The sequence below is a fragment of the Salvelinus sp. IW2-2015 genome, linkage group LG33 (assembly GCF_002910315.2).
Source record: "Salvelinus sp. IW2-2015 linkage group LG33, ASM291031v2, whole genome shotgun sequence".
Lineage (NCBI taxonomy): Eukaryota > Metazoa > Chordata > Actinopteri > Salmoniformes > Salmonidae > Salvelinus > Salvelinus sp. IW2-2015.
The window spans coordinates 19,851,262-19,877,102 of NC_036872.1; the positions used below are offsets into that span (position 1 = coordinate 19,851,262).

Genomic DNA, 25,841 nt, shown 5'->3' on the forward strand with positions numbered 1-25,841 from the left:
AAAAGATAGCTATTTGAATCAGCTTCCTCTTGGCTTTAGAACGACTTCCATTCCACCAACTCAATCTGGGGAGTGCAAATAAATATACAAGAACACTATCAGTTAACTATTTTATAATAACCTATTATCATTTTGATTGAATGCTTCAAATGAACTTTATCAGTTTGAGTTCAACTATGCTCCTGTAACTACACAGGAAGTAAGTAGAGTTGTGCTTCTCTCGTTAGGGTCTTTGTTTTAAACCGCCAAATTCTGAACCCGCATAGTAGGGTGGTGTTGTGCTCAGTTTACCAGTAAACCGTTGTCAGGGTACCTGTAACTGGTGAGTTTGTTACCTCAATATAGTCAAAATTATTTTATAACATGTCTATTTACCTGTATGTAGTACTTTTTGTATATACATATTTTTACCTAGCTAATGTTAGCTACGGTACTCAGTAGTTAACTGACGTGACAGCAAAGAGTGGTGACAGCTCTGCAGTATAGTACTAGCATACCAAGTAAATAGGTATACGCTAAGTAACTAACTATCTAGCTAGCTTCCTAGCTATAACTGACCTGTTAGTGTCCCGATTTTCATCTAGGTAGGTGGACGGAGAAACAATGTGGAACGACGTTGAACTTCTAACCAATGAGGATACCAACACAGGTCGCCTTTGCAATGTTCGAGAGGAGAATAGTGGTTTGTACCAAGTGGATACTTTGGTCAAAATTGCCTCACCTGAAAAGGTAAGACCAAAAGTAGCCGATTAAACTCAGCTCCACGATTTACGTTGGAGTTGAGCGGCAACTACTTTAGAGTAGCGGGCTGGAGCTCAGACGTCACATAGAAACTACCGTGCGCGATATTTTGTACGGTCCTGAAATCAATAGTTTTTGATAAAAACGTAATTTTATATGCTGTCAGACGTCTAGTCCACCTCCACCCACAGTAGTCGTCGCTCAACTCCATCGTATGTAGGGAGTTGAGTTTAATCGTCAGGACGAAAAGTGAACGACTCTCTAACCACATGATTGATTACCTATACAGTTATGAACACCTTCTACGTGAACACAGTATACAGTGCCGGTGTTGGGCCGAACATCTCCCCCTTCTAATTTCCTTATTTTTGGGGCTAGAGTCAAATACTTTCTGTGGCACACAATAAACATTTCAGAACAACTATGGCTGAATTATTATCCTTACACTTATAAAAATACTAGTCGAATAAGACATGGGAGAGATGACGAATTCTGGCAAAGAGATTTATTTAGAGACTAATACAAAAAATCAGTAGCAGATTTAGGTACGTGTGACATGAACAGCCGCCCAGGGCGGAATCTTGCCGGAGGTGGCTCGGGGCGCCCCCGGGTGCGGGCGGGCGGGCGCTGAAGGGGGGATTCGCCCAGGGTGCCATACAAGCTAGAACCGCCACATACACTTGAAACAAATACAAAAACCGAAAATGGCAGACAAAAATGCTTTCTGCTACTAAGATCAGTGAAATGTAGGCTAAACTGACAACTGAGTGAAGAGCAGAAATTTCAACTAGCTTTCAAGTCGCAGCAATGAAGAACGCGAAAGGGGGGGATTCTGTCAGGGGGGAGATTTTCGGCACAACACCGGTATTAATGCTCTTGACTCTTCAGTGCAAGTTGTTCACATTATTGTTTTCCTGCAGGTGTTGTCAGATCCTCAGCTTTACTCCTCCAGCAGTTCAAACTGCAGCATTGTTGTTGCTGATTCAACTGTTATCCTGTTCGACCTCAGCTATCAGACTATCTTGCTGCATCTCGACTTTGGTTAGTATCTCTTTTGTGTTCTGTATGTAGATGTCTAATCGAATGATGTGTTGCATTATGGTGAATGATGATGTTAATTAAAAGCATGTTTATTTCAGACTCTGATGTGGATACTGTGGATGATTGTCTGGACGGACAGTTTCTGGTGGTTTGCGAGAGAAACGGAAACCTCCATCTTATCTATGTGCCTCAAAAGAGCACTCTTCTCACCAGAGTAAGAGATGGGGCTGATCTCATATCCCCCATGATATTTCAGCGATTAAATGTGTCGGTGTCATAAGTGTCCCAAAAGTGCTTGAATGCTGAGTCTACAATACTTTTCTTTTTCTTCTTCTTTTTTTTTTACTCTTCTAGGCTATGCTGAAGAATGTCCCCTCTGGAAATGAGAAAACATATCGACATCTTATCCTACAGGAGGATAAGACATCTTTAGGTGAGTTGTTCATAGTTTGTCATTACTTTGGAATAAAATGATACATGATACTGTAGCACAGTGTGTTGAGGTGAAAGGTTAATCCTTATCTTTGTTGCCAGGGATGTACCACCTGTTCCTTCTTACTCAAGATGGATTTTTTCACATCACAAACCTTGCCCTGGAGAAGATTCAAAGAGGTATTTCATTTTAATTAGGTTTTCAGATAGTTTTCTTTTACTTGAGACCTGTTATATTTAACTTTAAATTATTTTAAACCATATTCTCTCATCTCTGTAGCTATTGAGAAAATGGACATTGGGGCTTTGAAAGAGGTATTTGGCTTTAACTATGTTGGAGATGGTAAAATAATGATTTAAAATGATATGAAGTCAGAATAATCAACCCCTAACCATCACATTGTTTCTCTCCAGCTCCAGTCTCTAATTAAGACAGACTTCTGTTCCACCAAGGAGATCCATGGAGGGGGATGTAACACAGCAGTGATGTGTAACCTTGGCAATGAAATCCACCTCATGATTGGGGTATGGTTGTGCGCAAGTAACTGCACTGCTTTGTTACGAAAGATTTGTATGTAAAATGCAAAGATAAATCCTTGAAAGCATAATGAGAGAACTGCTGCCGATAATAGGAAGTTAGACTTTTATTCATCAAGTAGGCTATTCATACAATATTTATTCAATTGTAACATTTGAACTGTATAGCTTCTCGCATAACTGATGTGGTTATGCATTCTTTTTGCGTAGGCGGACGGGGAAGCTGTTCTAACCCACTGGAGATTGGATCATAGTCAGGGCACAATGTCTCTCTGTCAGTCCCTGGACTCCAGCCTAATACCAGGTAGCTTTAATAACATTTAACTGTCTGGCTTTGGTTAAAGCTACACTACTTTTCTCCCTGAATTGCTTATGTATGTTATCAATAGTTAGGCTATAGCATTATTTTGAATTGTTGTGTAGTAATGTTGCAGTCAAATTTTGCCCTTATCTGTATTGTAGGGGTGAGAAAGATTCTGGTGGTGGACAATCTCATGTATGTTCTTAGCGCAGAGGTGAGTCCAGCTGTATGAATCTCCATCAATCAGTTTATAATTTTATTCTTTAGCTGTTTTGGTCATTCCAAAATGGTAAAGTTGGACATTAATCTTTCTCTACCTTTCAATTGGTCTTAGAACATTCTGAGTCTTTGGGACCTGCATTTCCTGGTGATGGTGTGCTGCTGGCCTGACCTCTCCATCCATGACTTCCTACTCATCACAGAGTGTGACTCTGCTTCAATAGCCACGTATGTATTCACTTCAATCCTATACTATTGTTAGAAATATACTATTTCTATTAACATAATGTAATGTTTCATTTTTAAATGCTTGTGCTGTAATGATTTTGAAAACAAAACCTCCCCTCTTCATAGGCAAGAAAGTGCCAGCACAAAAATCATTACATTGACCATGCAAGACAAAAGCCAGGTAACTCCAGTCTGTCTCTATGGTTTCTAGACAGCTACTTGTTAGTAGTAGTCCCATTATGTACATACATTAATGCTCCTCTGGTTGAAATAGTTGTAAGAATCATCTGAGGTCCTCTCTGACTGTTTGTTTGTCTGTTTGTTGATGGCAACACCCTGTTTTGTTATCCTTAGATGAGGAGCCTGCAGGTGCGCTCTCTTCCCTCCATGACTGTCCTCTATTCTCTGGAGGTCTCCTCTACAGCCTGCCTGGTCCAGACAAGAATAAGCACGGTAAACCATAAACAATTATAATCCACTCTGATTGCATCAGATATCAGGTTCAGAAAGTACACCAAATTTAAAAAAAAATCCTGATTGTAGAGCATATGAATGGAATTTCAGTGTACTTCCTGAATTTAAATGGAATTGACTTTCCCAACCCCGTCAGATATCACACCATATTACAATACCCACGTAGCGAAGGATAATGGAACAATAAGTCATTGTTATTTTACTTTAGATTATGAAAGGATGCTGAAGCTCTGACAGACTATCCAACCTCAGTACATTTGTTTTTATCTTTCTGAATTTCAGGACACTATATATTTACTGGAGGGGATTTACGAGAATTCACAAAAGTAGGTGTTTCTTTGGTTGTTTAAGGACACTAGAGTTTCCCTGAGTAAATACTCAGGTGGTGGAGTTTCACAAATAACTTTGAATAACAGTGATTTGACGTGTGTAAATCCAATTCTTTTTTCTTTCTTTTTTCTGACAACTAGCTCTGAGGAGCATATATCCTCTGTCGTCATGAGATGCTTCACAGAGGCTTTGCCTGAGAACAGGTACAGTAGTGTCATCACACACACTGCATATTTACATATCCTTGCACTAGTTACGTACAAGATGTCAGTATCAGTAAACGCACTTTATTGTCCCCAGACTCAGCAGACTTCTCTACAAACACAAATTTGAGGAGGCAGAAAAGTTTGCCATAGCATTTGAGCTTGATGTTGAGGTTGGTGTAATTTTTCTGGCATTGAAAATGTATTCTAACTAAAATGAATAATAAATGTACCTGACTGACCAGCCACCCTCCCTCCCTGTCCACCCAGCTTGTCTATAAGGTGAAGCTGGATTTTGTGCTGGAGCAGCTGGCGTCAGCCTCTGTGGGTGGCTATGGGCAGGACGTATGGTCTGACCTGGTGGAGGAGGCCAAGACCAACCTGATGAAGATCATGGTGAGTGTTTTCGGGGGGGGGGGGGTGTATATAACAAAGCAAGATAAGTCAGCCAGCTAACTTTCCTTAATATTCTGGAACATAAACATTGAATCTATAAACAAATAGACTTGAAAATGGAGATGGTATAATTCTCAAACTCTGACTGGTGTGGAGAGAAGGGTATACGTTTGAATCACAAGCTGGCAAACCTACAGTAGATGTGCTAGATGTGCTATTTAACAGTGTGCAGGCCTAATTGTTCTATACCAGTGCTCTTAAACAAGCCATCTACATTTTCAAATGTAAACATTTCCTGAAAGGTTGAGATCAAATAAGTACACTGTGCTCATTGACGAGTGTGTTTGTGTGTCAGGATGTGCAGTATGTGGTGGAGTACTGCCTCAAGGCTCCGTGGCCGACCTTTGACACTGCAGAGAAGATGCTGAACCATGCTGCCTCCCGCTGCCCCTCCTCACAGATCCAGGAGGCTCTGGCCAGACTCGCCACCTTCTGCTGTCTCCACAGCCTGGACAAGTTCAAGTATGTTCAATTTGACTGTAATTCTATGCCTTGCTTGCTAAAGGGTATTGAGTATGTAGAGTATATGTATTGTAACTGTGTAAATTAGTGCCATGCCTGTACTTACATTCGGAAAGTATTCAGACACCTTGACTTTTTCAAAATTTTGTTACATTACAGCCTTATTCTAAAATGAGGAAAAAACAATTTAACCCACAATGACAAAGCGAAAACAAGTTTTTATACGTTTTGCAAATGTGTTAAAAATAAACTGATACCTTATTTACATAAGTGATAAGAGAATTTAGTTCTCAAGGTATATAACCCAATTTAATTATTCCTCAGTCTGCAAACAAGAATTTGTAAGATCCTGGTCGAATGAAACAGACGGAGGCCCAGCTAAAATAGTCAAAAAGGTTTATTCACGGGAACGTTCTAAAGTCAAGAATACAAAACAATATATTTTATACTGACTTCTCACGCCCACACATTCACACAACCATACGCACACGCACAAACACACACAACCATACGCACACACATGTCCTGCTACCCAGCCGACAGAGATTAGTGACCTTGTCCTTGAGCCGTACTCCCCGTTCTCTCCCAAATCTCTAGTCAGGTCGGCACCAAGCTCAGTCAGTCTGTGTTTATAATACCATAAAGACATATTGTCTTTACCCTAATTCTGACTAGGACTACACATTTATTGATTATGATTATGATTTTATACATTCCAATCAATTCCATACAATTATATGTTTCAGGGCGGAATATTCTAATCATTCAATTAACAGATAATTTTCACCTAACAATAAGTATTCAGAACCTTTGCTATGAGACTCGAAATTGAGCTCTGATGCATCCTGTTTCCATTGATTGTCCTTGAGATGTTTCTACAACTTGATTGTAGTCCACCTGTGGTAAATTCAATTGATTGGACATGATTTGGAAAGGCACACACCTGTCTATATAAGGTCCCACAGTTAACAGTGGATGTCAGAGCAGGTTGAAGGAATTGTCTTTAGAGCTCTGAGACAGGATTGTGTCGAGCCACAGATCTGGGGAAGGGTACCAAAATATTTCTGCAGCAAGAACATAGTGGCCTCCATCATCCTTAAATGTAAGAGGTTTGGAACCAACAAGACTCTTCCTAGAGCTGGTCGCCCGGCCAAACTGTGCAATCGGTTGAGAAGGGACATGGTCAGGGAGGTGACTAAGAACCCAATGGTCACTCTGACAGAGCTCCAGAGTTCCTCTGTGGAGATGGGAAAACCTTCCAGAAGGACAACCATCTTTGCAGCACTCTACCAATCAGGCCTTTATGGTAGAGTGGCTAGATGGAAGCTGCTCCTCAGTAAAAGGTACATGACAGCCTGCTTGGAGTTTGCCTAAAGGACTCAGACAAGTCCTTTAGGCAAAATCTTGAGAAACAAGATTCTCTGGTCTGATGAAGAGGGGTCTAGTCAGGATCGAGGGAAAGATGAACGGAGTAAAGTACAGAGAGATCCTTGATGAAAACCTGTTCCAGAGCGCTCAGGACCTCCGACTGGGGCAAAGGTTAATCTTCCAGCAGGAATGTCCTCGAGTGGCCCAGCCAGAGCCCGGACTTGAACCCGATCGAACATCTCTGGAGAGACCTGAAAATATCTGTGCAGCGACGCTCCCCATCGAACCTGACGGAGCTTTAGAAGCTCTACAGAGAAGAATGGGAGAAACTCCCCAAATGCAGGTGTGCCAGACTTGTAGCGTCATACCCAAGAAGACTCGAGGCTGTAATCGCTGCCAAAGGTGCATCAACAAAGTACTGAGTGAAGGGTCTGAGTACTTAGTTATGCTAATGTGATATTTCAGTGTTATTTTTAATACGTTTTGCAAAATTTCCAGAAAACCAGTTTTTGCTTTGTCATTATGGGGTATTGTGTGTAGATTAAGTAAAAAAAGCAATTTATTCAAAGGGGTCTGAATACTTTCCAAATAATACACTGTTTAATTGCCTCTCCTGGTTGTTTCCCTCCAGTGGGATCTCCTGGATTGAGTTTCTGAACATCACAGACTACGTTGGGGACATGCTGTCCCACTTGAGAGATGGAGACCTGAAGGGGGCCCAGCACCTTTGGCTTAGACACGAGGTAACACAAATTATCACACAATCAACTGTTGCACCATAAGACATCTAATGGAGTTTCATATTTTGCTCTTGTAATATGTGGCTTTTACTGGAGGATAATGGATCTTTGTCTGCTGTTTTTGTGGTTGTCCTGTAGGGAGAGATTGCAGTGCAGTTTGATGAGAGAGGTCTTGATGCTCTGCTCAGCTCCATTCCAGAAGACCTTCCATCTCAGGACCTCTGTCTCTGGCTTAGGAGTGTCATTGTTCCCTTTGTAAGGAGAGTGGTACCTAGAGGACAGGTACAGTGGGCACTCACCATATTCTGTCAGGGCAGAAAACAGATCATGATGACAAATGTTTTTAACAGTTTGTATTTCCAGTATCTTTGTTGACAAGGCTTTTGAATGATGTGTTTGTAGAAAATCCTTGCGAGGTGGTTGGAGCAGAGGGCCAGGATTCTGGAGTTAACAGAAAAGGTAAAGCCAACACCTTTTCATTGCTAGACTTGAGGAATAATTCTGAGTGCTCTAGTCAATAACTTGACTAATGTAGGTGATTACACACTTAAACATTTCCACATTTCTTCTGCCCCTTCACCCAATTCTGTTCCTGTAGGGAGACTGGCCCCAGAATGGACTGAACTTGGCAGAACTTGGGTTGCCCTCGTTATGGATGTGGATACCTTCTGTAAGCTGCATTTTCTCCCCAGCTTCATTTTATCAGCTCTTTCCCTTGGTTACTTTCACTGTCATCCCCCTCACTTCCTATTCCCCTCTGCGCTCTCAATTCATGCTCACTTTCAAACACTGGATGTCAAAATGTATATGCTTAGTCATTGATTAGCAGGAAGTAACCTATCCTCCTGTAAATGTGATTGGTGGTCTCAGGAGGATGACTATGGTTCAGAGGAAGTGGAGCACCTCAAGTCCCTGGTCTCTAATCTCCGCCAGCTGCTGGACCTCTACAACAAGTACAACTGCAGGCTCTCCCTGTCAGTCTTTGAGAAGGTCTGTGTGTGAAAGCCATCTGGGGATTGTCTGGTTTGGGTTCTTATCTTGTCGTTTTATATCTTGTTGAAATTCTATATGTTATTGTACATGGTATCTCTCTTTATCTGGCCTGTGGGTATGTTTAGGCAAGTATCCGCAGCGTAGCATTCCTCATGCTGGATAAGGTGCCTGCCCCAGAGCTGATCCCTGCCACGGTGGAGGGCAGTGTCAGGCCCTACAGCCTGGAGCACCAGCTGCCCCTGGATGAGCTGCTGCTTCAGTATATCAAGGTGTCTACCTATCTACCAGGAAACACACTTTACTATGCATTCTCCTTGGCTGCAAATTAACTTAGCTGCTCATATTGTAAATGGTTGTCACTCTGGATTGTTGATTGTCAGACATAATCTGATTTGAGTCATTGCGTGTGATTTTTGGCTTATTTTTCTCTATCCCACTAGGATCTGCTGGAGCGCTGCAGCTCCCAGACCACTACGTTGTTCACAGAGTGGGAGGCCAAAGCTGTGGCTGTGCTAGGCTGCATCACGGACACTGACGTGAGTTCATACACACTCATTAATAACCACTTCTTGCCCTTCAAGGCTTGGCCACCAAATGGGATTGTAGATTTATGTACACGTTTTGATTGACATACAGCGCACATAGTATTCATCTGTGCTGTACCGTGTACAGCTGGTGGTAGACGCTGTGCTGGAGATCATGCAGAAGGCCGTGGTGCCCTGGACTGAGGTAGTGGAGAGGCTGGTCCAACAGCACCTGGAGATGGTGGGACCCAAGTAAGACTTACTGATCTGATCCTCCTCTGGTAACAGAGAGCCCTGACTCTCACTTGTCACAGTTGTAGGCTTGTGGACTGCTTGGGTTCTAATCTTCCATATCCCATCCCACAGGCAGGAGCTTCTGAAGGAAAGCTTCCGTCTGATGGAGATGAGGAAGCTGCTCAGAGGCTACGGGATCCGCAACTTCAACCTCTCCAACAACACTCAAATCATGGTAGGAGTTTCATGGTGTGTACAGTATGTAGATGTGTATATTTATGTAATTTCTGATCCATGTTGATTCTCCCCTTGTAGACACTGGTGAGGTACATCCTCAAGCAGGACCTCCCCACCTCCCTGGAGGACTCTCTGAAGCTGGCTGGGGCCTACAAACTCCCCACCTCCCAGATACACATCTTATACCTCATCCAGCTGATTAGCCAGAGCAAGGTACAGTATGTGAGCCCAGCCTATAGCTCCTCCCATGGTGGCTGTTGCTTTCTGATGGGGAATATCTTTTGTTCTGTGTGTTTCATGTGTGTAATGTCTGTGTGTTGCTTCGTAATTGCAGAGCGAGCCATGTGTGACACTCCTGAAAAAGCTCGCCCCCGAGGAGGCAGAGTGTGTGATCGAGAGGCTGGCTAACTGGGCACGACTGGAGCTGCAGGACAAAGACCATGTGTCTGAGGAGGTGAGCCTCTTTCAGGAGCAGTAGGGGTGTATTTGCATTCAGCAGATTTAAGACTATTCCAGTTCTATCATGGTACGTTTATACACTGCTCAAAAAAATAAAGGGAACACTTAAACAACACAATGTAACTCCAAGTCAATCACACTTCTGTGAAATCAAACTGTCCACTTAGGAAGCACCACTGATTGACAATACATTTCACATGCTGTTGTGCAATTAGCAAGACACCCCCAATAAAGGAGTGATTCTGCAGGTGGTGACCACAGACCACTTCTCAGTTCCTATGCTTCCTGGCTGATGTTTTGGTCACTTTTGAATGGCTGCGGTGCTTTCACTCTAGTGGTAGCATGAGACGGAGTCTAACCCACACAAGTGCTCAGGTAGTGCAGCTCACCAGGATGGCACATCAATGCGAGCTGTGGCAAGAAGGTTTGCTGTGTCTGTCAGCGTAGTGTCCAGAGCATGGAGGCGCTACCAGAGACAGGCCAGTACATCAAGAGACGTGGAGGAGGCCGTAGGAGGGCAACAACCCAGCAGCAGGACCGCTACCCCGCCTTGTGCAAGGAGGAGCAGGAGGAGCACTGCCAGAGCCCTGCAAAATGACCTCCAGCAGGCCACAAATGTGCATGTGTCAGCATATGGTCTCACAAGGGTCTGAGGATCTCATCTCGGTACCTAATGGCAGTCAGGCTACCTCTGGCGAGCACATGGAGGCTGTGCGGCCCCACAAAGAAATGCCACCCCACACCATGACTGACCCACCGCCAAACCGGTCATCTGGAGGATGTTGCAGGCAGCAGAACGTTCTCCACGGCGTCTCCAGACTCTGTCACATGTGCTCAGTGTGAACCTTCTTTCATCTGTGAAGAGCACAGGGCGCCAGTGGCGAATTTGCCAATCTTGGTGTTCTCTGGCAAATGCCAAACGTCCTGCACGGTGTTGGGCTGTAAGCACAACCCCCACCTGTGGACGTCGGGCCCTCATACCACCCTCATGGAGTCTGTTTCTGACCGTTTGAGCAGACACATGCACATTTGTGCCTGCTGGAGGTGATTTTGCAGGCTCTGGCAGTGCTCCTCCTTGCACAAAGCGGAGGTAGCGGTCCTGCTGCTGGGTTGTTGCCCTCCTACGGCCTCCTCCACGTCTCCTGATGTACTGGCCTGTCTCCTGGTAGCGCCTCCATGCTCTGGACACTACGCTGACAGACACAGCAAACCTTCTTGCCACAGCTCGCATTGATGTGCCATCCTGGATGAGCTGCACTACCTGAGCCACTTGTGTGGGTTGTAGACTCCGTCTCATGCTACCACTAGAGTGAAAGCACCGCCAGCATTCAAAAGTGACCAAAACACCAGCCAGGAAGCATAGGAACTGAGAAGTGGTCTGTGGTCACCACCTGCAGAATCACTACTTTATTGTGGTCTTGCTAATTGCCTATAATTCCACCTTTTGTCTATTCCATTTGCACAACAGCATGTGAAATGTATTTCATCAGTTGGTGCTTCCTAAGTGGACAGTTTGATTTCACAGAAGTGTGATTGACTTGGAGTTACATTGTGTTGTTTAAGTGTTCCCTTTATTTTTTTGAGCAGTGTATTTGCGTTGACATCTGCTTTTAATAGGTTTGACATCATTTAGAAATACAGTGTTTAGTAGTGAGGTTCTGTACATGCCATTTCTCAATAGGAGTATACTCTTCATGCAGAGTCACTTGGGTTCTTATTGTGGCCAATTTCTAACAGCACAAGAAGCACCAGATGGTCATAGCACAAGTGATGGTGGAGGCACTGACGTTCTTACAGAGGATCCAGAAAGGTTGTGGCAGCTTTTAAACTCTATCAATGTAGTACTTGAAAAGACTGATTGCTAAACCTCCCAATATTGACATAATCTCTCGAAGAAATTAACATTCAGTGTCTGAGGTATTGATAAACTGTTAATGTACCAGAGTTTGTGTGGATGTGCTAAGAAACTTTTACCCGTTAATGTTAATTCTCTCCCGTTTAGGGGATGCCTTTAAAAGTGTGGATTGCGAGAACAATCTGATGATGTTTAAGGCAATTGCTCACCTACAGGTAAGGTTCAATCATGGAATGATTTTGCAGTATGAGAGATGAAGGTCTCACCTGACTCACTGTTTCTGGTCTTTGACCTCCTGTGCTGAAAGGATCCTAATCTACATTTACAGGAGGACTTTGACATCTTCCTCACCCCTAACAACTATGAGGACCCCAAGGTGCGAAAGCAGTTCCAGGAGTATCACATCACAGCCTATGAGAACACCCGTGCTCGAGGTCCCTCCAAGAGCAAGGTCACAGCCACCCCTATGGTGGCCAACGACCCTGACGGCAAGACCAAGAACATCTCCACTGAGGCTGGCCTCCGCCGCTTGGCACGGCAGCTCCAGCGCACGGAGCAGGAGCTGTGGGCTGACTTGGCCCTGCGTGCCCTGGGGGTCGGCAAGGTCGACAAGGCCCTCAAGATCCTCAGGTCAGGGGGAAGGGGAACCAAGTTTAGGGGGGGTAATAAAGGAAAGCAATGCCCATGTTCCTCAGTTTGTTTTTATTTTTATGAAGGCTTGCCATAATCTGAATATCTCATCCACAACATTGAAGTGTTTGATGGTAGTGTGGGCCTTTGCACTAAATGAACTCTGGGTACCTTCCTAACTTTGTCTCTCACTCCTTTCAAACCCATGACCCTGTTCCCCATAGTGAGCTGTATAAGCACCATGGTACCACCAGCACAGGGAAGGTGCTTTTCAGTGCTGCCCAGAAGCTGTGCCAGATGCTGGAGGCAGATGTGCCCATGATCCTCCCTGAAGGCGTGGACCTCCCAGCAGTCATCCACAAGCTGGCCTGCCAGGCCGTCACTGTCTGCCACTCAGGTACTGTATAGCACTAACACCCTGAGCCTGGAGGCTAACCCAAGTCTTTATGGGAACTCACACATTTCATTTTAGAAGGAGCTTGTCCTCCAATGGTTTAAGTGTAAGTAGTTCATATAAAGTGACACTGTATGACTTTAGCACCCTGGTAAGTGATACCTCTGACTTGAGTATGTGCTCCCTATTGTTTCTTGTTTCTCTCAGACCTGCTCCTGGACTGTGTGGAGCTTTGTAAGAGCACACGGGCTGCCATGGATGTCTACCACCAGTGTCAGCTGTCAGACAACTATGGCTTCATAGCAAAGGTGAGTGCCAGTACTACACTTCACTTTGCCCCATCAGGCTACCAGATTCCTACCAGAGTCTTCAATTACAACCCTAATCAATAGATTATAATATTAGACATTCACTTAGTCTTTGTTCATGTTAGGTCATCAGGCTTTAATGTCACTGCCATGTGTTCAGGATTTGTCCCTGGCGGCTGAAAGAGACCCGTACTCCCAGTGGAGCTTCCAGGATGTCTTTAAAGAGGACTGCATTATCCTGGACCCCGTGTCTGTCCTGCCAGTCCAGTATGAGATCACCAACTGTCTGCTGCCCTTCTCCTCAGGTACCTAAAATCCTGCAGACTAGGTGTCTGGTATCTTTTTAACATTGTATCACGTGTGATGTTATACTACTTTATAATGCCCAAGCATTAAGTTATTGATTTGAATTGAATTTAACTCATGTTAATTCATGTTGCAGATAGAAAGCTTTACCCACTGGACTGCTCCTGTCTTTCTCACTGCTCTTTCCAACAAGGTAGCTACTGCAGTTTCCTCCAATTAATAGATGGATATAAATGCCGTTTTTATGCAGCCTTACCCTCATGTGTCCTTGTCCACATGCAGATGCCAACTTCCTGAACCCGCTACTGGTGCCCCTGGCCTCCATGCATCAGATGCTGCAGGAGTGTAGTCAATTGGAGCTGGCCCTCAGACTGCTGGTCAACTCCTTTGGCAGCTGTCTGCAGCACGTCACCTCCAACATCATGAACATCAAGCTCGGCATTCAGGTATGATGACTACAGTACAGTACCAACGTCAAGATTGTTTTTCAGGTGTTTTTAAGTGTTTTGTATAGCAGAGGTATAAATGTATACTAATGTGCATTTGTTGAGTGAGCAATTTTTTGTTGCGTAAATCACAAACATACAAAAAATGACACCTGAAGTATAACAGTAGGATATCAGTGCAAGAGTTTTACCACATTTGAACAAAATAGGGAAAAAAACTGTATGAAATGTAAAGGAAAAAACCAGACTCAAGAAAACAGGAAAAAATCCAGTGTGGTACCCCTGTATGCCTCCCCGCCTGGTGTTTTGTACAGATAGTCTACTTCACTAACACATGAAACTAAGGAAAGTGAGGGGTGTACTGTAGCGTCTCACCTGGAACCATGAGCAAGCAGTCCCTTGATCAGTCTTTGCATTTCTGTTGATGTTCCTACATATCTCTGTCTAGATTTACACTTGTCTCACTGTAGCTCTGTCTGTTCTCTGGACCACTACTCTATATTGTGAGGGGAAGTATTTACATTTTACCTGTTCCCTTTTCAGCTCTATGGCCCGCAGGCCCTGCAAAAATATAAGGCGTGCTTGAGTGATTTGAGAACAACTACTCTGTCCTCTATCAATGCTGTTGCAGTTGCCCTCCTGCACAAGGTGATTTGAGACTATTGTCCTGGATTTCAGGGGAGGATGTCTGACATTCTTCTCTTCAATAAAATTACATTGTATTTGGCAATGCTGTATGTGTAATTTACAATAGACCTAACATGATTACTATAACAACTGGTGTTTTTACTCTGTGCAAAAGGTGTTTAACTGGAGAGTGGTGGATTGTGACCTGGCTATTGGACTCTGCACTCTCCTGTCCAAAACCGAGGTGTTTAAGATACTGTGGAAGGTGATCGACAATACTTGGCAAAACTATGATAAGATCTTGGTAAGATCATTATACTTATATACTGTCATTATCTGTTCCCTCTTGAATTGTTTGTCATTGTTTTGATTCATGTTGTATGTGACAAAGTCGGTATATCCATGATTTTCAGGCTGTGGCTATGGTGGGGGCCCATCTCTGTAACTTGTACAGCGAGCAGGAGGAGCGGAAGAAGTTTCTCTCGGTCATCACCGACGCAGAGTGGGGAATCGAGCTGGGCAAATTAGGGGTGTGTTGATCTTCAATGTTTTTTTCCCCTATCTATTTAACATTTGCAGTCTTTCAGATATGGCTGGTTTTCTGAAGAAATCACAATGTTAAACTTTGCGTTAATACCTGCTAATTAGGTGCATTAACGTTATCTACCCTCCCTGCCTTGCGAAAGGACTCGGTTTAAAAGCCATGTCTCTCTCTCCCCAGATATCCATCCAGTCTGTGTTTCGTCAGTGTCCAGAGATGAAGAGTAACCTCATCCCTACCCTGGTGAAGAACAAGAACACCACCCCTGAGATTATCCTCCAGTACTGCAGGTGAGCTGTTATAGAAAGTCAACATGATAGAAAGTCAACATGCTACGTCAATCTTTAGTTTTTGGGTCTGATACTACTGCATGATTTGTAGTTGCCTAATACTGTCTTGTGATGTTACGCTGTAATTAATGAGTGTATGTATGTCCTGTGTGTTCCTCCTACCTGCAGCACCTTTGGTCTGAACAGAGACGAAGTGATAAACCAGTACATCACCACGCTGCTGCTGCTGCAGGAGGAGGAGGAGGGGGCGGCAGGAGACCCTGGGGCGGGCCAGGGGGAGGAGCAGCCGCTAGGGCATGCAGACGCCCTGGAGAGAGCTCTGCAGATCATCCCTATGCTGCACAGCACAAGAAACCTCACCATCAGCCTCAGTGCTGCCATACTCAAGGTCTGAGCATACGCAACTCTCAGCCTACGTTTAGGGGTTGGTGGTAGGATGTAATGATGTGTAGAGGAAATGCAGTGTTTAACTAACTCTTGTGTTCCCTTTCCTCCTCAGCTAAGCCCATATAACTATGAGAGGATTGAGGGGGTGCTCAGGATCATACAGACAGCTGATGAGCAGATCACCAGCATCTCAATCAGTCAGGTGTGGCGTCTTGATTTCTACTGTGTCTTTGTGCTACATACCTCTGCTAAATAAGTGTAATCCTCAATGTCAGATTTTCTTCGGCATTACGATCAAGTCTCGTCCACACGCAATACATTTCCCTCTCATCTCCAGGCAATAGGTCTGCTCCAGCACCTGAAGTCCTACAAGCGCATCTCTCCCCCTACAGACCTGGAGAGCAGCCACCTTCTGGAGAATGGCCTGGAACCCTCGGCCCTGGCCAACATCAGACTGCCCTTCCACCTGCTCATGCAGACCACCAGCTACTGGAAGATCATCTGTGAGTACCATACTCAGTTTAACCTCACTAGGGTACGTGGGATGCTAGCGTCCCACCTGGCCAACATCCAGTGAAATTGCAGAGCGCCAAATTCAAAAACAGAAATACTCATTATAAAAATTCATAAAACAAACAAGTGTTAAACATCAGTTTGAAGATTAACTTCTTGTTAATCCAACCACGGTGTCAGATTTCAAAAAGGCTTTACGGTGAAAGCATACCATGCGAATATCTGAGAACAGTGCCCAGCAGACAAATCATTACAAACAGTTACCAGCCAAGTAGAGGAGTTACACAAGTCAGAAATAGAGAAAATGAATCACTTACCTTTGATCTTCATATGGTTGCACTCACAAGACTCCCATTCACTCAATAAATGTTTGTTTTGTTCGATAAAGTCCCTGTATATATCCAATTACCTCCGTTTTGTTCAGTAATCCACAGGCTCAAACGTAGTCACAACAGGCAGATGAAAAATCCAAATGGTATCTGTAAAGTTCGTAGAAACATTGGACTACTACTCATTGATTATAAACACACACGATGTTTATAATCAATCCTCAGGTTGTTTTTAGCCTAAATAATCGATAATATTTCAACCGGACAATAACTTTGTCATATAAAAGGTAAACAAGAAAGGCGCGCTCTCGGTCGTGCGCATGAAAAAGCTCTGGGACACTAGGGTCCACTCATTCAGTGGTCTTACTTCCTCATTTTTCAGAATACAAGCCTGACACAATTTCTAAAGACTGTTGACATCTAGTGGAAGCCATAGGAAGTGCAATTTGAGTCCTAAGTCAATGGATATTGTAATGGCATTCAATAGAAAACTACAAACATAAAAAAAATCTCACTTCCTGGATGGATTGTTCTCAGGTTTTCGCCTGCCAAATCAGTTCTGTAAAACTCAGACATTATTTGAACTGTTTTGGAAACTTTAGAGTGTTTTCTATCCAAACCTACCAATTATATGGGCCTGAGTAGCAGGCAGTTTATTTTGGGCATGCTTTTCATCCGGAAGTGAAAATAGTGCCCCCTACTAGAGGTCGACCGATTTATGATTTTTCAACGCCGATACCGATTTATTGGAAGACCAAAAAAGGACAATATCGATTAATCGGCTGATTTTAATTTTAATTTTTTTGTAATAATGACAATTACAACAATACTGAATGAACACTTATTTTAACTTAATATACCGGTAATACATCAATAAAAATCTATTTAGCCTCAAATAAATAATGAAACATGTTCAATTTTGTTTAAATAATGCAAAAACAGTGTTGGGGAAGAAAGTAAAAGTGCAAAATGTGCCATGTAAGAAAGCAAACGTTTAAGTTCCTTGCTGCAACCTCGACAACTACTGTGATTATTATTTTTTGACCATGCTGGTCATTTATGAACATTTGAACATCTCGGCCATGTTCTGTTATAATCTCCACCCGGCACAGCCAGAAGAGGACTGGCCACCCCTCATAGCCTGGTTCCTCTCTAGGTTTCTTCCTAGGTTTTGGGCTTTCTAGGGAGTTTTTCCTAGCCACCGTGCTTCTACACCTGCATTGCTTGCTGTTTGGGGTTTTAGGCTGGGTTTCTGTACAGCACTTTGAGATATCAGCTGATGTAAGAAGGGCTTTATAAATATTTGATATGATTTAACATGAACATATGAAAGCTGGTGGTTCCTTTTAACATGAGACTTCAATATTCCAAGGTAAGAGGTTTTAGGTTGTAGTTAATATAGTATTTTTTGAACAATTTCTCTCTATACCATTTGTATTCCATATACCTTTGACTATTGGATGTTCTTATAGGCACTTTAGTATTGCCAGTGTAACAGTATAGCTTCCGTCCCGCTCCTCGTTCCTACCTGGGCTCGAACGAGGAACACATCGACAACAGCCACCCTCGAAGCAGCGTTCCCCATGCAGAGCAAGGGGAACAACTACTCCAAGTCTCAGAGCGAGTGACGTTTGAAACGCTATTAGCGCGCACCCCACTAACTAGCTAGCCATTTCACATCGGTTACACCAGCCTAATCTCGGGAGTTGATAGGCTTGAAGTCATAAACAGCGCAATGCTTGAAGCACTGTGAAGAGCTGCTGGCAAAACGCACGAAAGTGCTGTTTGAATGAATGCTTATGAGCATGCTGCTGCCTACCATCGCTCAGTTAGACTGCTCTATCAAATATCAAATCATAGACTTAATTATAACATAATAACACACAGAAATACGAGCCTTTGGTCATTAATATGGTCGAATCCGGAAACGATCATTTCGAAAACAAAATGTTTATTATTATCGCATATACCCTGACTCTGCGTGCAATGAATGCAAGAGAAGTGACAGAATTTCAACTGGTTAATATTGCCTGCTAACCTGGATTTCTTTTAGCTAAATATGCAGGTTTAAAAATATATACTTCTGTGTATTGATTTTAAGAAAGGCATTGATGTTTATGGTTAGGTACACGTTGGAGCAACGACAATCCTTTTTCCGCAAATGCGCACCGCATCGATTATATGCAACGCAGGACACAGGTAATATCATCAACCATGTGTAGTTAACTAGTGATTATGATTGATTGATTGTTTTTTATAAGATAAGTTTAATGCTAGCTAGCAACTTACCTTGGCTTCTTACTGCATTCGCGTAACAGGCAGGCTCCTCGTGGAGTGCAATAAGAGGCAGGTGGTTAGAGCGTTGGACTAGTTAACTGTAAGATTGAATCCCCGAGCTGACAAGGTAAAAATCTGTCATTCTGCCCCTGAACAAGGCAGTTAACCCACCGTTACTAGGCCGTCATTGAAATTAAGAATGTGTTCTTAACTGACTTGCCTAGTTAAATAAAGGTGTAAAAAAAAAAAAAAATGTATTTGCCAAATCGGTGTCCAAAAATACCGATTTCCGATTGTTATGAAAACTTGAAATCGGCCCTAATTAATCGTCCATTCCAATTAATCGGTTGAATCGGTTGACCTCGACCCCCTACCCTAGTGATACATACTGACTCAACTCCAGCCACTTTAAAAATGGGAATTGATGGAAATTATGTAAAAATTTACCACTAGCCACTTTAAGCAATGCCACTTAATACAATGTTTACATACCCTACATTACCCATCTCATATGTATATACTGTACTCTATATCATCTACTGCATCTTGCCATCTTTATGCAATACATGTACCACTAGCCACTTTAAACTATGCCACTTTATGTTTACATANCCGTACTCTATACCATCTACTGCATCTGCCATGCCGTTCTGTACCACCACTCATTCATATATCTTTATGTACATACTCTTTATCCCTTTACACTTGTGTGTGTGTGTATAAGGTAGTAGTTGTGGAATTGTTAGGTTAGATTACTTGTTGGTTATTACTGCATTGTCGGAACTAGAAGCACAAGCATTTCGCTACACTCGCATTAACATCTGCTAACCATGTGTATGTGACTAATAAAATTTGATTTGAAGTTAAGCTTACAATGTTCATGTGGTCAATAAGACTTCATAAATAAATGATTGAGTGGACTCTTTGCATACTCTAGCTCCTATAAGGATTTGACGGATTGTCTTTCTGTGTTTAGCTCCAGAGCTCAGTGAAGAGACCTTTCCTACTCTGCTTCTGATAAGCAAGCTGATGAAGGTACAGTACTCAGCTCCACTGGTGGCTGTGGTTTATACTGTACATTACTGTTATGTTTGTTTTTAGATATGAGTGGTAAGCCTACCAGAATTTGAACTAATATTAGCGGTGTATTATTAGTTGTTTCTATTGACTTTAATTTGGTCACGTGTGAATTTGACCCTACTTCTTCCTGTCTTCTGTCAGGTGAGCGTTGACAAGCTGTACATGTCAGCAGTGAATCATGTGTTTGAGAGGAGTATGAAGCCCTTACTCCTTGAGCAACATAAGAGGAGGCAAAAACACACCTCCAGCAAGGAGACCTTCAAGGTGGCTAAGACCATCATGGGGTACATCCACTGCATCCAGAACCCAGAGTGGGCCGCTGCCACAGCCCATAAAATCGCTCAGGAGCTGCCTCCAGGTCAGACCGTTAGCCAGTCACACTGCCATGCCACTGTTCATGGAGGAGATGGCCTCTGCATCAATGTTCATCCTATTCACTGTTTTTGTTGTCTCTGCTGTAGGCACTGAGAAGACCCAGTCATTAAAGTTCTGCCTAGCCCTTGGTGATGCATGGCTGAAGGACCCAAAACTTGAGGTTAGACCACATGTTTTGTGTTTACATTGTGTTGATGCTCTGCGGTCCTTAATGTTCATCCATGTTTAACTATTACAGATGTAGTTATGTCTGCGTCAGCTGCTTGAATTCAGGATACCCAGTCTTGTTTTCCCTTTCATGCTTTTTTTCTTATATCTAGTCCATTCTTGTAGGATAAAAATTGTCTCTCCCCTCCATCTTGTCCCCTGAGCAGGAGGCAGCGCGGACCAGGGTGGAGACCTTCCTGTCCAAGCTGAAGCTGCAGTTCCAGCGCTCGGCCACAGAGAACGTCCTGATGTCCAGCCAGCTGAACAGCCCAGAGCACCTAAAGCTGACAGGGCAGCCCGCCCGCCTCATCGTCATCCTTTACGAACACAGCAGTGTAGAGCAACGCTTCAGGGGCTCTGCTGGCCAAACCCACCCTGGTGAGCCATCCACCATGACCAGACCAACCACATGCAGGCCCACTTTTATTGCCATATGGCTCCATATACCTGTCTGGAGGGCAAAGTGGAGCTACAGAATCACTGTATTGATGATATGTACTATAGTCCTTTTAGAGCTAAATGGAACCAGACTATTTTCAGATTAAACATTTTTTTAAAGTTTCTTTTTTTGTATGACTAGACATTCACGCTGTATGCAAAGAAATAGCAGCCATCAATAGTGTGGATTTTCTGAAGATCCGAAGCATGCTGCTGGAGAAATGGATCTGCAAAACCGGCCCAGCTGCAGCCAAGGTAAGTCCAACCTTACACTGTCTCTGATCTGCCACAGGTAGACTGGATGGGCTCATCACTAGGTGGGAAAATAGTCATTTTGCACAACATTTTGGAGTATGTGATACATCCTAACCGAAGGCTCTTTATTTTGAAGGACATCAACAACCAGGATTGTGTCAATGACATTCAGGAGGATTCAGATCTTATGAGGTAGCTCCCTGCATTCATCACTTGACTATCATAGCCTTACATTTCACTATAGACCATTAACAAGAGATGTCTCCCATGTCCCCCACTCTCAGGGTGGTGTACCTACTGCAGATCTATTCCATGGATGTGGGAGTCTGTCTGTTGAGCCCTATCCTCTCAGCAGAAACATGGGTGAGTTGGTAGATGGGATGGGTCAGAATTGATCGATAAGTTCCTATATTAATCATTACATGTTCCACATTTAGTTTGGAATTGGTGGGCTGGTGGGAAACAGTAGGGGGCTTTACAGAATTGGCTAACACTTTACTTAACGCCATGTCATAACAGCAGACATAACTTGTCGTGACCCATATTTTTACACCTGTTGTGACATATTGCGTTATTTTATGGCTGGTTATGACACTTAAAAATGTTGGTTGACACATACGTTTCAAATAAGTGTATTTTCCCTCCCAAGAATTTTCCTTTCATGGAAAGTTTTTCTTAAATCCTTTTGTTGTAATGAATTCTCTTTTTTTTCATATTTTAAATAATTTGTAGAAAATACACTTTATGACACTGTCAAGAAGCATTATGACCATCATAATCATATAAGCCAGATAGGCCTAACACACATACATGACCTTATATCAGTCATCAGTCAAAAAGAGGGTGTCTTGTCCTGCTCCTGCATTCATATCAGCAACAGAGCATTGGGGTAGATGCATGTCTGACATCAATGTGTGTGCAATTACAAAGACAATTTAACATGGTACATAAAAAAAATATATATATATATATATCATGAACACACTGACACATAGGCTATGATGTAATGGAATGTTTTGCCTTGTGTGGTTTTGTGGGTTTTGACACTTGTAGGTGTTATAACCAGCCATAAAATAACTCTGTTACAACAGGTCTATTATATAGGTCATGACAGTGTTATGACCATATAACAGGTTATGACATGGTTTATGACTGTTATGATGCTCGGTGTCACGTAAAGTGTTACCCAGCATTGTGTATGTCAAAGTGTTGAATTCCCATTGTTGATATCTTCCTAGCCCCTCAGCAGTTCCGGGCCACGTCTTACTTTCTGCCACCGGAGTCGGGCCCTGCTTTGTCTCATCCACATCGCTGACCCCACCACCCTGGAAACACAGCTACACATCCCCAAGACACAAGTCCAGTAAGCGCTCCTCGCTCTAATAAAGGCCAGTAGCCATGACTGATTCAGTCTCTACCTGACTGCTGCTGTTCTGTTGCTGTTTTTTCTCCTGCAGGTATTATCTGAAGTGCTACATCTACCTGTCTCAGCTGGAGGACCTAAACATCCCTTACACAGTGGAGTCATTCCTCAACAGTCCCAAAGAGGGCATGGTCAAGGGACTGTGGAAGAATCACAGTCATGAGCCACAGGTAGGCCGACTCGATCAATGTACTGGATGCTTTAGATGATTTCAGTCGGTTTCATTCAATGTGATGCAACCAAGACGAGGTAGTCAGGTTTGTATTGAGCTGAAGTTGCCTCCTGTCTCTGCAGGCTGTGCGTCTGGTGGCAGACCTTAGCCTGGAGTACCAGGTGTTTGACCCTCAGCTGTGGAATGGGTTACTGCAGAAACTACTGGGCTTCAACATGGTGAGAAGAGGCAGTCTACACAGTTTCAAGAACAATACTACTGCTAGAAATAATAGATTCTGCAGTCTGTCATGTCAATGAAGTTATATGGCATTAAGACAGGATATGTTGTGGTGGCACCAAATTTGGTGTTCCCATCTGCTCTTCAGATAAGCGACTTGCAAAAGGTATTGGAGGCACTGGGAGCTGTCCCCTCTCTTTGGCAGGTAATTACAACCAGGTTCAACGTGTCTCAAGGAGCCCATTATGTACATTTTAGGGAGAGAACATTCACAGCCACCACCTACTCTTTTGGCTTGGACAGTTCTTGTTAAAGCTGCGTTTTTTTCATCCAGGTCTCCAGTTTTTCCAGGACCTGGAGAAGTATGATCCTGGCCCCATTTGTATCAGGTAAATTAATATATTAGACCACAACTCAAAAACATGAAGGTGAGGTGAAGAAAGTCAGCAAAATCATTGGTTATGTTCTCTCACACAGCGTCTCTTCCTCTGAGCCCCCAACAGCAGGCAACCCTCTACAGGACCTTTGTTCTCCTCCTTAAGTATGTTCTGTTGCTTTATAGAATAGGTTGATAACAATTTCTAGAACTGTCACATAGGGATCAAGAATGGTGTCATGGCATTACCATGGTAACATTACTACACAATAATTCCTCAAATCTTTGACAAAGTGCTGATTCATCCTTTATTCTCCATGTCCCACTCATCCCAGCATCTTCCCTGGTCTCTGGCAGGTGCCCGTTCCTGTTGAATCTGGACCTGATAGGCATCGCCAATCGCTTTGCCCAGTTCAGTCTGCCAGGCTTTGCCCTAGGTGCCCTCCTGCTCATCCCCTGTGCCAAGAGGAAGGGACAGCAGATTCAGGTGATGCAGCTTGGTCTGCGGGTTCCATAAGGATAGTGGTGGTAGTGGCACACCACCAGCCCCCTAACATATCTGCCCTTTACCAAATTCTTCTCTGCATCTTTAGATGGAATTACATTCAATTATTTTGGTTTAACAATAGCCACAAACTGTCCAAGAATCTGAGTAAAACTATTAAAGGTATTGGGAGTGTCTATGCATGAGTCTCTTCCCCTTGTTTGATGTGCTTACTGTGTAGTGTATATGATTGCTCCTTCCCAGGGCCTCCTGTCAGCATGTAACCCCATCACCATCCTGGAGCAATTGGATGAGCATATGAACACTGGGGAGTTGGCAGGGGTTCCCTCACAGGTAAGCTGCAATCACTTTCTCTTATTGCCTTCATTAGTCAACCACTCTTGGCTCTACTGTATTTGTGATTTCATCTGTTCTCCATAATCTTTTACACATTGGATTATTTTGTTTAGTTGTTTTGATAAATGTATGGAATTCAGAATGTGTCATTAACTAATTTCTTCTCCACCCCAGATAAGGGACACCGTCTTGACGTTCATTTGCCAAAACAGGCAGTACCAGAAGCTGTGGAAGACCAAGCACTTTAATCTTCTCAAGCAACACATTGTGTCAAGTGGTGACTGCAACCAGGTGAAGAACCTGGTAGATTATTTGATCTCCCACAGCTGGTAAGTCCTCAAAGCAGTAATTTTACAAGCATCATTTTATGTATAATAGAATTGAATGAAAATGTTAACATCACACTCCAGGCAGGTATGAGCAGAGAAATGTTTGTTTCTAATATACGTAATTACTTTAATCCTTACCCTTTGACCTCTGGTGTTCAGTGAGGAGGATGCCAACTCCCTGGCCCATGAGTATCTGAAACGCAGGGAGCGTAAAGGGAAACTAATACCAGACATGTCCCCTGCATCCAGTGCCCTGAAGGTAACTATAGTCGGCATTCCTATATAACATAAATTGTTACTAATGTGAAACTAAATAAATATATACCATTTAGCAGACACTTTTATCCAAAGCAACTTAGTCATGCGCGCATACATTATTTTGTATGGGTGGCCCCAGTGGGAACCAAACCTAAGATCCTGGCATTGTAAGTGCCGTGCTCTACCAACTGAGCCACACAGGTGCACTAATATGTCATTTCACTTTTATTTGTTATTTTTTGGCTTTGTTTTGCAGAAGTTTCTCAGCATCGATATAGATAAGTAAATGGTGTGGATATGAACAGGATGAAGAACACATATGGGACATAAAATATATTCACAGTATGTTTATTCAAATGTGTCTGTCTTTGGGCTAGAAATGTAATGTTTGCACTTACTGTCTCCTTACTCAAACTATTCACATGTAATATTCACTGTATCTATTTTATAAATAACTACACACTAAACATTGTTTCTGGTGAAATGCTTCATTTTCAAGACAAGGGAATGTTTAGTTTTATTACAGCATACAGTATTATCAAGCAATATAAAAAGTTGTCTACAGTTATTTTAGTTAAAGCATCAATTAACATTTACATTTTAGTCATTTAGCAGACGCTCATATCCAGAGAGACTTGCTTTTTACCTTCAATTTCCTGTCCTACACCATACCAGTCTCTGTCTTGCCTACATGTGTGAAAACATTGATTGCAGTCAAAAGGAGTTTTTCCTGTGTTTTGTATCACATTATACAACACTTAATGAAACTAACACAAAGTGTGAAACAATTTGATCAGCCATCACCAGGCTGTAAATTAGTTATTAGATCAATAAGAAAGGTTCAAAACCTCTGCCAATAACAGCTAGTTATTCATTTCTCTCCCCACTCATGCCACTCATAGACAGTCCTAGCAAAATTCTTGCTTGAGATATTGCTTTCTTGCTAAGAAGCTATTTTTGTTACTTGTCTGTTTTTGAACATTACA

The 25,841-nt window shown here is 43.0% G+C and overlaps 1 protein-coding gene across 2 annotated transcripts; it reads left to right on the plus strand.

The window, feature by feature from the left end:
* Positions 1-25,322, plus strand: kntc1 (kinetochore associated 1). 2 transcript variants are annotated; one of them, XM_070437042.1, is made up of 62 exons: positions 1-199; positions 585-729; positions 1,662-1,782; positions 1,881-1,996; positions 2,137-2,215; positions 2,317-2,394; positions 2,495-2,529; positions 2,629-2,739; positions 2,962-3,055; positions 3,214-3,266; positions 3,387-3,499; positions 3,626-3,680; positions 3,854-3,952; positions 4,256-4,299; positions 4,444-4,506; positions 4,604-4,679; positions 4,777-4,902; positions 5,258-5,424; positions 7,424-7,535; positions 7,671-7,814; positions 7,935-7,991; positions 8,131-8,202; positions 8,403-8,522; positions 8,651-8,794; positions 8,966-9,061; positions 9,198-9,301; positions 9,416-9,518; positions 9,599-9,733; positions 9,855-9,974; positions 11,717-11,789; positions 11,982-12,049; positions 12,163-12,464; positions 12,689-12,861; positions 13,066-13,166; positions 13,327-13,471; positions 13,609-13,665; positions 13,755-13,918; positions 14,462-14,566; positions 14,721-14,849; positions 14,959-15,075; positions 15,267-15,370; positions 15,539-15,764; positions 15,876-15,965; positions 16,101-16,266; positions 19,859-19,917; positions 20,104-20,320; positions 20,424-20,497; positions 20,712-20,922; positions 21,125-21,237; positions 21,374-21,429; positions 21,522-21,600; positions 22,476-22,600; positions 22,695-22,830; positions 22,955-23,050; positions 23,200-23,256; positions 23,386-23,440; positions 23,529-23,592; positions 23,785-23,914; positions 24,176-24,265; positions 24,443-24,597; positions 24,757-24,856; positions 25,112-25,322. In XM_070437042.1, exons 2-62 carry the CDS (start codon positions 604-606, stop codon positions 25,139-25,141), a joined length of 6,630 nt encoding a protein of 2,209 aa, XP_070293143.1. In that variant the 5' UTR covers positions 1-199; positions 585-603; the 3' UTR covers positions 25,142-25,322. The 2 variants fall into 2 exon arrangements, with proteins under 2 accessions (XP_070293143.1, XP_070293142.1); XM_070437041.1 differs by lacking the exon at positions 1-199 and adding an exon at positions 214-322.
* The last annotated feature ends 519 nt before the right edge of the window (positions 25,323-25,841 follow it).

Bases quoted from the DNA above. Each gene is read 5' to 3' on its own strand.
- kntc1 (XM_070437042.1), top strand. From the start codon at position 604: ATGTGGAACGACGTTGAACTTCTAACCAATGAGGATACCAACACAGGT. The intron at 7,536-7,670 runs GTAACACAAATT...GTTGTCCTGTAG, and splicing joins ACCTTTGGCTTAGACACGAG to GGAGAGATTGCAGTGCAGTT. The intron at 23,257-23,385 runs GTAATTACAACC...TTTTTCATCCAG, and splicing joins CTGTCCCCTCTCTTTGGCAG to GTCTCCAGTTTTTCCAGGAC.